At 44.1% G+C, this 12,609-nt stretch overlaps 1 protein-coding gene across 2 annotated transcripts in view; it reads right to left on the reverse strand.

Annotated features, from left to right (window-relative positions):
- The window catches only part of TEX10 (testis expressed 10), a 55,034-nt gene extending 43,726 nt beyond the window's left edge, over positions 1–11,308 (reverse strand). Inside the window, exons 1-4 of one of the 2 annotated variants that reach the window (XM_053262837.1) lie at positions 11,028–11,308; positions 10,325–10,511; positions 4,341–5,053; positions 694–940 (exon numbers count right to left, since the gene is read on the reverse strand). In XM_053262837.1, coding sequence (XP_053118812.1) covers positions 694–940; positions 4,341–5,053; positions 10,325–10,504 — 1,140 coding nt within the window. In that variant the 5' untranslated portion in view covers positions 10,505–10,511; positions 11,028–11,308. The other variant, XM_053262838.1, reaches the window with a different exon arrangement.
- Between the last annotated feature and the right edge of the window lie 1,301 nt (positions 11,309–12,609).

Consider the following 12,609-nt stretch of genomic DNA (forward strand, 5'->3'; position numbering starts at 1 on the left):
CTTTGGTGGTGTCTTTGACACCAAGGAAGATGGGCGTGGTTCACCTGGCGTACAAGGGCTCAGGACTTCGTCATATATGGTGGCACAAAGGTGAAGCACCCAGTCCTTGTGAGTCTGCTTAGAAAAAGACAGACAGATCTTGCAAGTGGCCAGGTTGTGCTCCTCACCCAAACAAATGAGGCACAAATAGTGAAGGTCCTTAGAGGGGAGTTTAGCTTTACAGCCCTTGCACCTCTTAAAGGATTTTTTCTCCTCAGCCATTTCACGAATCAAAGAAGCTTAGTCAGGTCCATTCCAGGATCAAGTGCCAGTAGTTATCCATCAGCCAAAGCCAGTCCAATTTATCACCAAACATAGTCCATCAGCCAGAAGTAGGTAAAAAAACTTAATATCCGTCCTTTTTTAAAAAAAAGATGAACTCACAGAAAAACAACTCTGAATAACTATCCGACGAAAAGCCTAAGACTGAGGTCCAAATGTGAAGGCGGTTGGAAAAGAACTGAGGAAAAGGGTGCACAGCCCACCTTTAAATAGCACGCTGTGGGGGTGGAAGCAGGGCTTGGATGCCTTGACAAGCTGCGGCATTGCTACTGTGTGGTTCCTGCGCAGGATCCCATACTTATGTATCTCAGCGGATCTCGACCCAAATCTAATAGCTTCCCATGCCAATATCTAACAACTTTAGCTCTTTACCATTTCATGTTGATTTTCATTTTGCTTTGCAATTTTCCACAACAGGTGTATGATACTAAGTACTTGTTCCATAAGCTGCTGAGATCCAGGCTCCAGAAGATTTCCAAGAATAGGAGCTGCAAGTTGCGTAGGAGATGCTTCAATCCAACAATCAAGCAGCAATGGAATTATTATTTCAATAAACCTTTTTAAATTCTCAGTGGATGACAGACCCTTTTCCACACTGCCAGTCATACTCCCTGAAGACCTAAAAGAGAGGTTCAGAAGTTATTATTTAACACATTTGTATACCACCCAAAACACAAGTCTCTGGGTGGTTTACAGAAATAAAAAAATTTAAAAGGTTAAAACATTACAACAATTTAAAATGTTAAATGTTAAAACTAGTTAAAACAATTAACACAATCTATCTATCATATATATATATATATATATATATATATATATATATATATATATATAATTTCCCCTCTAATTTTAATTTTATAATAATTAAATAATTTAATTAATTTAATAAAATAATTAAATTTATATTTATAATTTTCCCTGTCACTAATCACGTGTGGCAGTTCTCGTGAGAATTTGCAAGCAGCTAGCTGGATAGGGACGAGGGAGAAAATGGTGGCAGCAGGCAGATGAGGAAGGGAAAGCACCAACCAGGCCAGCCAGCGAGGGAAAGGAAGGCACCGGCTAGGCCAGCCAGCGAGGGAAAGCGCCACCAGTGGGCGGGGAGGGAAAGAGCTGTCCAGGGCAGCTGGCGGAGAGGGAAAGGTGGAGAGAGAAAGTGCCGGCCAGGATGGCAGGCGAGGGAAAGCAGACTGGGATGACGAAAACGAAGATGGGGAGGAAAGACAGTGCGAACTAGGGGTGCAGATGCTCTATGCCAGATCAGCTAGTATCTAATTAAAAGCCTGGGTGAACAAATGCGTCTTGACTGCCTTTTTAAAAGTAGTAAGAGATGGGGAGGCTCTTATTTCAGCAGGGAGCATGTTCCAAAGACTTGGGGCAGCAACGAGGAAGGCCCATCCCTGAGTAGCCACCAGATGAGCCGGTGGCAACTGCAGACAAACCTCTCCTGCTGATCTCAATGGGCGGTGTGGTTAATAGCGAAAAAGGCATTCTCTTAAATACCCAGAGACCAAGTTGTTTAGGGCTTTATAGGTTATAACCAAGACCTTGTATTTTGCTCGGAAACTCATCAGCAACCAGTGTAGATCTTTTAAGATGGAGCGATATGGTCTCTCCAAGATGACCCAGAGACCAACCTGGCCGCAACATTCTGGACCAACTGCAGTTTCTGGACTACATACGAAGGCAGCCCCACATGGAGTGCATTGCAATAATCTAGTCTGGATGTGACCAGCAGATGTACTACTGTTCTGAGGTCACTTATCTCAAGAAACTGACACAACTGGTGTATCACAGCCAAAGCTGATAAAAGGCACCTCTGGCCACTGCCTCAACCTGGGACACCAGGGAGAGATTTGTCTCCAGAAGCACCTTCAGGCTGCATACCTGTTCCTTCTGGGCAAGTATGATCCCATCCAGAACTGGCAGATCAAAATCATCTCCTGAGTTCCAACCCAACACAATAAGTACCTCCGTCTTATCTGGTTTCAGCCTCAGCTTGTTATCTCTCAGGCAGGCATTTAGGGAGGTTATGCCTTTTCCTGATGATGCTGACTTTGAGAAAAAGATTCCAATGGGATTTCGTAATGATTCATTTAGTCTGGATGTTGCCAGTGAGTTTATATAGTTGTACAGATATGGAATGCTCTTTTGTGTATTTTTGGAACATAGAAGTCTTAACTGATGCCCTTTCTATATTTCTGTATAGTCAAAGTATCTGGTGTTTTGCAAAGTAACATAAGCATAAAGATTACCAATCAGCACCCAAAGGAATTTATAAAAAGGGAAGGGCAGCGGGGTGGGGAAGAGATTAATGTGAGCAAATGTAGCTATTTGGGTTTTTCAGTTGGGCATGAGGACTAGAGGTTAAGCCAGAGGCTTGACAGAGAAGGCAGTATTTGAGGAGCAATTTCATGAAGGTGGCAGCACCACATAGGTGTTCTGGAAGAAATACCAGGGTATGACGACATCAAGTGAGAAGAAAGAATTGTTAGTCCCTTTGCTTTAAGGACAGATACAAATCTTTAAATATGAAGAATGCTGAACCTTTTACAATAGCAACCACAAATTGCTTTTGGAGAGTACTCAGCAAGAGCATGGAACTTACTAAAAGAATCTGAAAACTATTTCAGTGGCATTTGGTGACCTACTCAGTCTCAAACAAGAATACCCAAACAAAAAACTAAATGAGAAACTACAAAGAGAACACTAAATTATATTCTCATCCACTAAAGCCCTTAAGAACCAACTTCGTATTCACAGGAACACAGAGTATCCCCAAGTCATGTCCCACTTCACAAAGGAAGAATGAAAAGGCGGAGGAGACAAACTCCCACACACACAAGCAAGGACTGACTTAGGTTAAGGATAGTCTTTACTTTCTCCAAAAAAATATACTGTACTACATGTGACTAGCCAAGTTCAGAAAAAATTTCATGAAAGTGAAGCTCTTACGGGTTTAACCATGCACGTCATCTTGATACAGGGTGAACATATAGAGCCCCTGGTGGCGCAGTGGTAAAACTGCCGCCCTGTAACCAGAAGGTTACAAGTTCGATCCTGACCAAGGGCTCAAGGTTGACTCAGCCTTCCATCCTTCCGAGGTCGGTAAAATGAGTACCCAGAATGTTGGGGGCAATATGCTAAATCATTGTAAACCGCTTAGAGAGCTCTGGCTATAAAGCGGTATATAAATGTAAGTGCTATTGCTATTGCTAAGTGCTATACACCACCACACAGCTTAAACTGAGCAAGAGTATTTGGATTTTTAAAAATGTAAATAAATTCTAAGTTTATCGTTTATTTTTTATTTATTGTTAGATTTAAAATCATGGTTAGAATTAAATCCATCCACAAACATGCTACACCTACACTTACAGTCTTTTTAAAATGAATTAATGACTGCTCTATCACACCTCATTGAGTAACCAATTAAACACAGGCGGTGGGCAATGATAGCTAAGCAGGATCTGCCCTGGTTGCATATGAATAGGAGACTAGAAGTGTGAGCACTGTAAGATATTCCCCTCAGGGAATGGAGTTGCTCTGGGAAGAGCAGAAGGTTTCACGTTCCCTCCCTGGCTTCTCCAAGATAGGGCTGAGAGAGATTCCTGCCTGCAACCTTGGAGAAGCCGCTGCCAGTCTGAAGAAAATACTGAGCTAGATAGACCCATATGACTCAGTATATGGCAGCTTCCTATGTTCCTATATGTTCACCCTGTAAGCAAGCCACACATACATTCACATGCTTGTATGTTCAAGCTACATGGTCTATCACTGCTCATAGAAATTGTGTTTAACTCTGAAACCAGAGCCTAGGCTACTCTGTATGTGGGACTGCCAACATCTGAATTGGCCCATTATGACATCACTGTGCCTTAGCTCAAAACTAACATAAAAATCCATGCCATTTAGCAATGTAACAATCAGCCTTATTAGATTACCATGCAGTAATTATTTCACATTATCAGTGGCAAAAGACAAACCTCCAAACAGGTGACAAACACATGATTTCTCACCTCAGCTTGAATGACGAGTTGATTCTGGGTTGTGAGCCGCCATTTTCATATAACTGGATGTGCTGTTGGCCATTGGCATGATCCTGCCAATTAACATGCAAGCAGCTTCTTGGCATTTGGGAGCCATCATTTTGTTCTTGTAGTCCTTCACCATCCGTTTCCAAATCACTGGATCCTTCTACAAGCACCTGGAGGAATTTTCGGAGCCTCAACAGTACATTCAGCCTCCACTGCTGGGAAGTTACTCTACAATTAGGATTAACAGATATCATCCAAGACATTTTGTCTCTATTTTTCAGTCGCTTTGACAGTTGCTGGTGAGAAATAAGCTCTACAAAATTATTCAGCAACACACTACTGCGATCCATGAGAAGAGTAGGGTACTCCTGTAACAAAATGTCCAACACCTTTAATGAATCCTCCTGAATTCCTTCACAGATGTGAGTCATGGCACTGGAGAGGTGGGCACTCACCAAAGGGAAAAATGGAGAGATGTGCTCAGCCCGTACTTTTGGAGCCAAGAATTGAAGGAGACGAATTGCTGCTGCTCTTACAGTAGAGTCCTTGTCCGTAAACACAGCTGCCAGCTCACTCAATATATTCGAAAGGTGTGCATCAATTATGAATGGATACTGAGACAGCAGATCTTTGAGCCCAAAAAGTGCACTTTGTTTAACTCCTGCACTATAGTGGTTCATTTGGGAAAGCAGATCCTAGAAGAAATATTATGAATACGTTAAACAGATCAAAACTGTAGAGTAATTGAAGCCATAAGATAGTGTGAATTATAAATAGCATTACATGACATGCTGGAAGGCTAATACAGACATCTTCATTAGCACTAAAACCACATCAAGTTTGGCACCAGTTGAGTTCCTGGAAAAAGTAAATTGGTTGCCTTCTCTCCGGTCACCAACCACTTGTGCTCACAAGGTGGGAGGACTTTGATGGCAGCCTTTGGGCAGGCTCATGCATGAGTGCTAATCCATCATTACTGCAATTAAACCTTTACAGCATGATGAAAAAGTGATCTTCCCACCCAACAATTTGTTACAGCCATATTTGTGATCAAGAGAAGAACAAGAGAAAAAAAGCAGGCAATTTCTCGATTAGCGAGTCATGACTAAGCACCACAGAAATCAATGACATAAGGTAGTACTACTTAAATAGAAGAATTGGTTACTAAGGCTTCTTCTTGCTGGTGGATTTGTGGCCATGCACTGTGGGTTATCTCCTCACATGTGGTCCAGAGGCAGGACTATGTAAATCAGAAAGTCGCCAGTGGAGGAGATCCCCACTGAGTTCTAACTACTCAAGCTGAGACGACAGAAGCCACAAAGAAGAAAAAACAAATATTGAAGAAAGAATACATGAACGATCCATACAGAAACAAATTCCTACAAACCAAGAGAGCCAGACATTCAAAGAGGGGGCCCTGGATGCCCTTAAATCCACAAGGGGACTGTAGTACCTCCTGAGCTTCTCCATATAGCTTGCGAGGAACTACATCCCCCAGGCGCACATGCCTAACCTCCCCTGCATCACTCCCTGACCATCCCTCCGGATGCTTCCAAGAATCACCAGAGCCACCCAGCTTCTCCACACCAATGCTAGGCAGCTTTTAAAGGGCTCTCACCACCTGCATCCTACCTGGGGCAGCAGCTGCCCCACAAGCAAATGATTGGGAATTCCAAAATAACATTTCCCAAGTGCACAGCTCTAGAAGTACCTGGCAGATGAAGGTGGCCAGAACAAGTGTACAGCTTACATAGTCTCATGAGAGGCCGACTTCTAAGTAGTTGCACTGCAGATCTTGTCAAGAGGGGTGCTGGTGGAGAACGCTACTGAGATAAGACACCAATCATGTAGAATGTGCAGTCACATGAAATGGATGTTTGAGTTGCTGGACTTCATACAAGAAAAATGCACATCTTGATCCACCTCACAATAGTTGCTGAGGAAACCCTTTGCCCTCAGGGGTAAACAAAAGAGAACAAGAAGTTAGATGGATGTCTAGCTTGTGCCAGGTCCTCTCTTTGCAGTAGCTTGGTCTGGGGCAAAACAATGGCAGTATGTTATCCTGAGAAAAATTAAAACCTGTTGACATGTTTGAGAGGAAGGAGGATCAAGTATCAAACAGATTGAATCCAGTGAGAAAATGCAAAGGTTGTCCTTGATCTATGATAGCGCATGAAGTTCCAGTACACATCTGGCCAAAGCGATAGCCATGAAGGCTAGTCTGAATGACAAAACGTGGAGAGGGATGGAGCAGACTGGCTTGTCAGAGAGGAAATAAGGAAGCAGCTTGCCTCTTGAGTGAGTTAGCCCTAAGACTCGTCTACCGTTCCTGCAGAAAGATTAGTTTTTGGAGACTGCACTGATGTACCAAAATCTTCTGGAATCTTGACCAACAAAGAAAAGTTTATCAGGTGCACAGGTATATGCAGTTGGTGGACTGTTTTCTTGACACTAAGACAGTAGAAAGGACTTCAGACTTGTAGCCATGATGCCTCAATATGTACCACTCAGGCTGCATGGGGCAAGTTTTAACCAAGTCAGGTTGTGATGGTGAACTGGGCCTTGTTGAAGAAGGTCTGGGTAGAGAAGTACGAATCATGATTCGGACATTGCTAGTTGTATCAGTTCTGAAAACCAGTTCTGAAAGCCTCAACCTGTCAGTTGCAATGACTATGATCTCTGCCCTGTTGAGATGTACCTTGCAAAGAAAAAGACCGAGGAGGGAAACTAGTGGAAACGTGTAGAGGAGGAGAGGCAGCCACAGGGCTGCGAGTGTATAGATTGTTTCTGGGTCCTCAGAGGGGAATCTGGAATAGAATCTTTGGAGCTTTGCATTCAGTGGTGAAGTGCAAAAGTCTATTACTGGCATTCCAAAGTGATCAGTGAAAGCAAGAAAAACTTGGGGATTGAGACTGCATTTCACTACATGCAGTTCTTGTCAGCTGAGCCAGTCCACTTTTCAATTCAGGACCCCGCCGATATGGTGAGTTATTATGGACGCAAGGTGGGAGTTCTGCCCATTGCAGAAGGAGAAATGCTTCTTGGTAAAGAAATCTGGAACGAGTTCCACCCTGGCAATTTATAGAAGCCTTGGTGGTGATGTTAGTGCATGCAGACGTGTTTTCCAGTCAGGAGATGTTGGAATGAGATTGGGGCAAGTTGAATAGCAAGTGTGGAGCATCACTGCACAGACCCTTTTCCTTGAGCGGAGTGTAGGAGACAACACACTCCCCAGCCGGAGAGGCTGGCATCAGTGGTGAGAACTTTGAACGGCTTGAGGAAGGGTTTTTGTTTTGAAAGCAGTTTCTTGTTAAAAACTGCAGGGGGAACAACTACCTCAGAGAACTGAGGAGTTCTGGCATCACAGAGATCAGCTTGTGCCTCCAAGGCTATGGCCTCTGTGGACTCGGTATAAAATGTATTTGCTGCAGAAGCAGTCCTCTTGTCTTCTTCAGGAAGCTGCTACTCCTGTTTCAAAATATCCAAGAAACAGTCAGGAAAGGTATTACATGGTGCTGGGGCTTTGATTAAGAAAGGCAAGGGTGGGGATTGGGTGCCTGGTGGGTCAGATATTTCCAGCCCTAAGGTCCCTATGGCCTTAGATACGAAGGGCAAACTCGTCCAAGAGGAAAAGCGTCTAAGAACTGCCAAAGACACCTGAGGTCCACCAGACCATTCCCAGCATCAGGATCTGGATTATTTGGAAGTTGTTTTCTAATCCTTTCTGGAGAATCTGCAGAATGGTTGTGCCTATCAGAATTGGATCTTGAAGGTGATGTGAACCTGTGGTTTCCCACCCTGAAAACTCTGAGGAACATGGGAGGCAGGTTCAGTTTAGATCTGTTTTGCTGATTAGATTTCTTAAATACTCTGTTTCTTATGGAGAAAATCAGAGGACCATTTTGAGGCACCTGAGAACACATCATGTTTCCTCAATTTATTTTTCTAATTTTTATTTTATGTTTAAAATGAAGGTCCTCCCCTCCTTCAGATACGACTCCTTAGCCCAAGCTTGTCATGCTGAGGATTTGATCTTGTGAGGTAAGTGGGGGTGCTGGGTTACTATGGGCCTCATGTGGAGCAATAGAGAACCACAGGAAGGGGATTGGGTAAAATGTTTGTTCTGGGATAAAAGGCCACGAGATGTTGGGGTATGCAGACTGAAGGTCCACCTAAGTGTGCAAGAAAATACAAGCCTCCATCTGCAAAGCTGGAGAGGAGGGCCTGGATGGCCATCCTGAGAGCATGTCTAGAATGGACTCTGGCAGGAAAGGACAATTTTTGCTGTCTTTTTTTTTGGGGGGGGGGGGGGGGCTGCAGTCTCAACACAATCAGACCAGGACCATACTTCCAATGCTTTGTGGCCTGCCTGAGTCTTCTTCCTCTTGGGTGGCGAGTGGGCAAGGGGGTGGGGGGAGAGTTCCTAGCATGGTCACCTCTTTGCAACTGTGCAATCCCAGCAGCAAGAGTCATGGCCAACAGTAACATCTCCGGAAGGCCCTTTGCCAGGATCAAGTTCTGCAGAGTGCCTGGGAGGCGATGAGGACCTAGAGGTGCTCAGCACACTCCCTTTAGGAGGCATTGCTTGTGTGCTCAGCTTTAGCATTGCTTATTTAGGCAGGAAGCTGTTGCGTTTGTTTCCCCTATGGGACCAACGTGTATTTGGACTACTGCTCCCCCAATGCCATCTAACAAGATGTGGGGGACAGGGGCAAAAAGTAGTAAGGGGAAAAGGAAAAAAGATAATTTTTAAAAAATTAAAGATGAAGACAAATACTGGGGCTGAGCAAAAAGGCTGAAGAATCACACACACTGAATAAAATCTGAGACCTCATGGAAGCAAGAAAAGAGTGGCTGTCTCTGGAGCACAATGCAGGACTACATGAAGTGTGTGAGTATCTCTTCTACCAGCTCTTAAAAGCTTTTCTAATTTGCATAGTCCTGCCTCTGGAGCACATGGGAGGAGATAAGCCACAATGAATGTCCTTGTTCAACAACTGAGAACTTTTGATTTCAACAGGACTTAATTGTGCCTAACTGAATCTAGATGCTGCCCAATAGGAACAACAAAATTCAAACTTCATAATATAAGAAACTAACAGCCTTATTTCATGTAATGTTAGGATAAACTAAAATCATCTTTTTCAATGGATATCAGTGCACCCAATTCTGCATAGAATATATGGCACACATCAACATAGTTCAGTAAATTAGCCCCCTAAATCATCTCTCCAAGAGCCTTGAGAGCCAATGGCGATGGAAAGCAGTAACATGTTCCTAAGAATATTGGGTGAATTGTTAAATGAGGAGCTTAATATGGCAGAGACTATAGAGGAAAGAGGTCGGGCTGGACAACAAGCAGCAAAATTGGCACAAAGACAGCAAAAGCTGGGAGAAAAACATAAGGCTCATATGGTAATGAGAACGAAATTGCATTCGTTTTCAGGGGATGGGCTTAGCACTAGCTGGAAAACACAACCGAGTGTAAGGAACTGAAGTATGTCTGACACTCAACACTGCACAAATTGAGTGCTGGGCTAGATAATTCCTTTTACCACAATGTTCAGCAAACTTGGCACCCCAAGCATATTGCCTTTTTGAACACATACAAGTTAGAGTTAGTGAACACCACCAATGTAGACTACAGCTGAGAAAATCCATTATTCGATAACCCAAACCATTCACTGAAGTAATGTGAAACTTGACACGGGTGTGTTATTAGTTCTCATAAATTTAACATCAGTTTAGCAGTAATGCTACGATTAAAGGGGAAGGGTTAATTTGCCATTTTCTTTTCATTACTTATCTAGCAAAGTCAACAGCAACCATTATTATATACAATATTTTGTTGTAACTTCCACAGTATGCTATAGCTTCACAAAAGCTTATGCTCTATTAAAATTAGTCTCAAAGGTGCTAAGAGATTCCAACGTTGCCAGTACTCCAAGGTGTGTTTTACTATATACCTTTATGTTAAGCTTTCTATTATTTGTTGGAAGTATTCCATCCTCTCTAAGCTGCTCAGGAAGATGTATGGCCTTTGTTTTGAAGTTTGTATTAGTTGCGTTTTCTAGTCTAGGCTTCTTTTTCCCAACTTTTAGCTTCACTTTATGAAAGTCTTCCTGACGTTTCCTTTTCTTAGTCATTTTGAAACTGCAAAAAAGGGACAAAATATGTTTAAGTAAAATGACAAGCAACTATATTTAACAGAACGTATCACTCAAGACTTTTTAACTAACAAATTAGATCCCATTTTATTTTTTTCAAGACCAGCCAGTTAGTCCAAACAGAAGACGCTCCACTATCCCCCACATAAAAATCCCGTTTTGAAGCAACCGCCATTGAAAGGGGAGGGGAGAAGTGGACAAGCTTCAGCCGCCTTCCTCCTCCAGCAGCAGCCCCCTAGGAGAGCCCTTCGCGGCAAAGCCGGAGAAGGGATTAGAAGAAGAGGAGCGAAACGAGGAAACCAACCCCAGTGTCCCAGCGGGTAGGCGAGTGTCGCCGAGCGGAGAGACTGGCGGGAAAGGGGCGGCACCTCAGCAGCTACTACGACGCGGGGGAAAAGAAGAAGGGAAACTGCTGCGGCAGGCGCCCAGGAGGACCCCACCCAAAGAGTCACCAACGAGCACCCGGTCCGCTCCAGCCCCTTCTCTCCCACCGGACACTCACAGCTTCTGCCTCCCTCGAGTCAGGCACTGCGCTCTCCAACGCTCGAAACGACCCACGCGGCAGCAATGGCTGGTCTTGCAGATTCTTTCCGGGTCAGGCCTGGCCTCGCCCCGCCTCCTCCCTCCGCACGGAAGTCGCCGTCGCGCCCTATCCAAAGGATCCGCTCACTGTAACCACCCACACGCCACGCCCCCTGTTGAAGGAAAGCTGGGTAGGGGAGGCTTCATTCTTCGTGGAGGGGAAGAGGCGGGCGGGGGCGGCTCTCCTCCTCCTCCTTGACGCCTTGTCAGGCAGTTTCGTGGCAGGCGTGTATAGATCCTCCGGAGGGGAACCGGGGAAGAGCCTGCAGCCCTCGCCGCCAGCCGGGGGCTCAGCATGCTGGAAAAGCAGCTGCTCGCTCGCGGGGAAAGGCCGGCAAGCACAGGGAGGGAAACTTATTCGCTTTGTGCCAGTGGCGAGAGGAACTCTTCTGTAAGCCAGCGCAAGGATCCAAAGGGTGGTTTAATGAAGAGGGTACATAATATTCAACATATTGTGACTACATAATACGCTCCTGGACATGTGCCGACGGAAGGTGGCAGCACTGCATTAAAATCAACGTCAGTGGCGTGCACTTTCAAATCTGGATCTTATTTATTTATTCATTCGATTTCTGTACCGCCCTTCCAAAAACGGCTCAGGGCGGTTTACACAGAGAAATAATAAATAAGATGGATCCCTGTCCCCAAAGGGCTCACAATCTAAAAAGAAACGTAAGACAGACACCAGCAACAGTCACTGGAGGTACTGTGCGGGGGGTGGATAGGGCCAGTTACTCTCCCCCTGCTAAATAAAGAGAATCACCACGTTAAAAGGTGCCTCTCTTCCAAGTTAGCAGGAGTTCTGCAATACTTTGAAAGTGTTCATCTTTTTAAAAGTCGATTAGGATCATGGTAGCTTACTATAACAAGGAAAATTTTGTTTAACCTAGAAATAATTGAGTTTTGGTATATTCTGTTAGAACAAATGAGGAGCACATCCTCATGATAGAAGATAACCATAAATCTATAGAAAATAAAGCATAATATCCTGATGCTCACTGAAAATAATTTTGTTGGATCAGAAGTGGGCTGGTCAGTTTAGTAAGCAGCACATCAAGGCTTACCAAGAGACCGTGCGATAGGGGTTCAAAGAGAATATCCATGCATTTCCATACTTTAAAAAATCATGTGACCATAATTTCTGTCTTCACACTAGAGTTTTGTGCTTTTGGGAGCAGTAGAGCCAGAACGTTTTGACATGATACACTGTGTTGGGTCAGTTCATTGTCTAGAAAGGGGCTTCCCATCACTTGCAATGCATAGGTTAGCTGCTATATCTATATAAATAAATAATAAATATAATAATTGTTAGAGATGATTGCGTGTGATATGCCCAGAATATCTTGCTCAGATGGTGTGATGTGGTTTGAGATGAACAAGCAGCCTGTGAAAAACCTGGCATCTGTAGTACACTCACATGCCAAAACTACTGTACAGTGTGGTACACCTAGCATAGGTAGAAGAATGTGCCTATCTGTCCACAACCATTCCAATGAACTAGC

The sequence above is a fragment of the Hemicordylus capensis genome, chromosome 6 (genome assembly GCF_027244095.1).
Source record: "Hemicordylus capensis ecotype Gifberg chromosome 6, rHemCap1.1.pri, whole genome shotgun sequence".
NCBI classification, from domain to species: Eukaryota; Metazoa; Chordata; class Lepidosauria; order Squamata; family Cordylidae; genus Hemicordylus; species Hemicordylus capensis.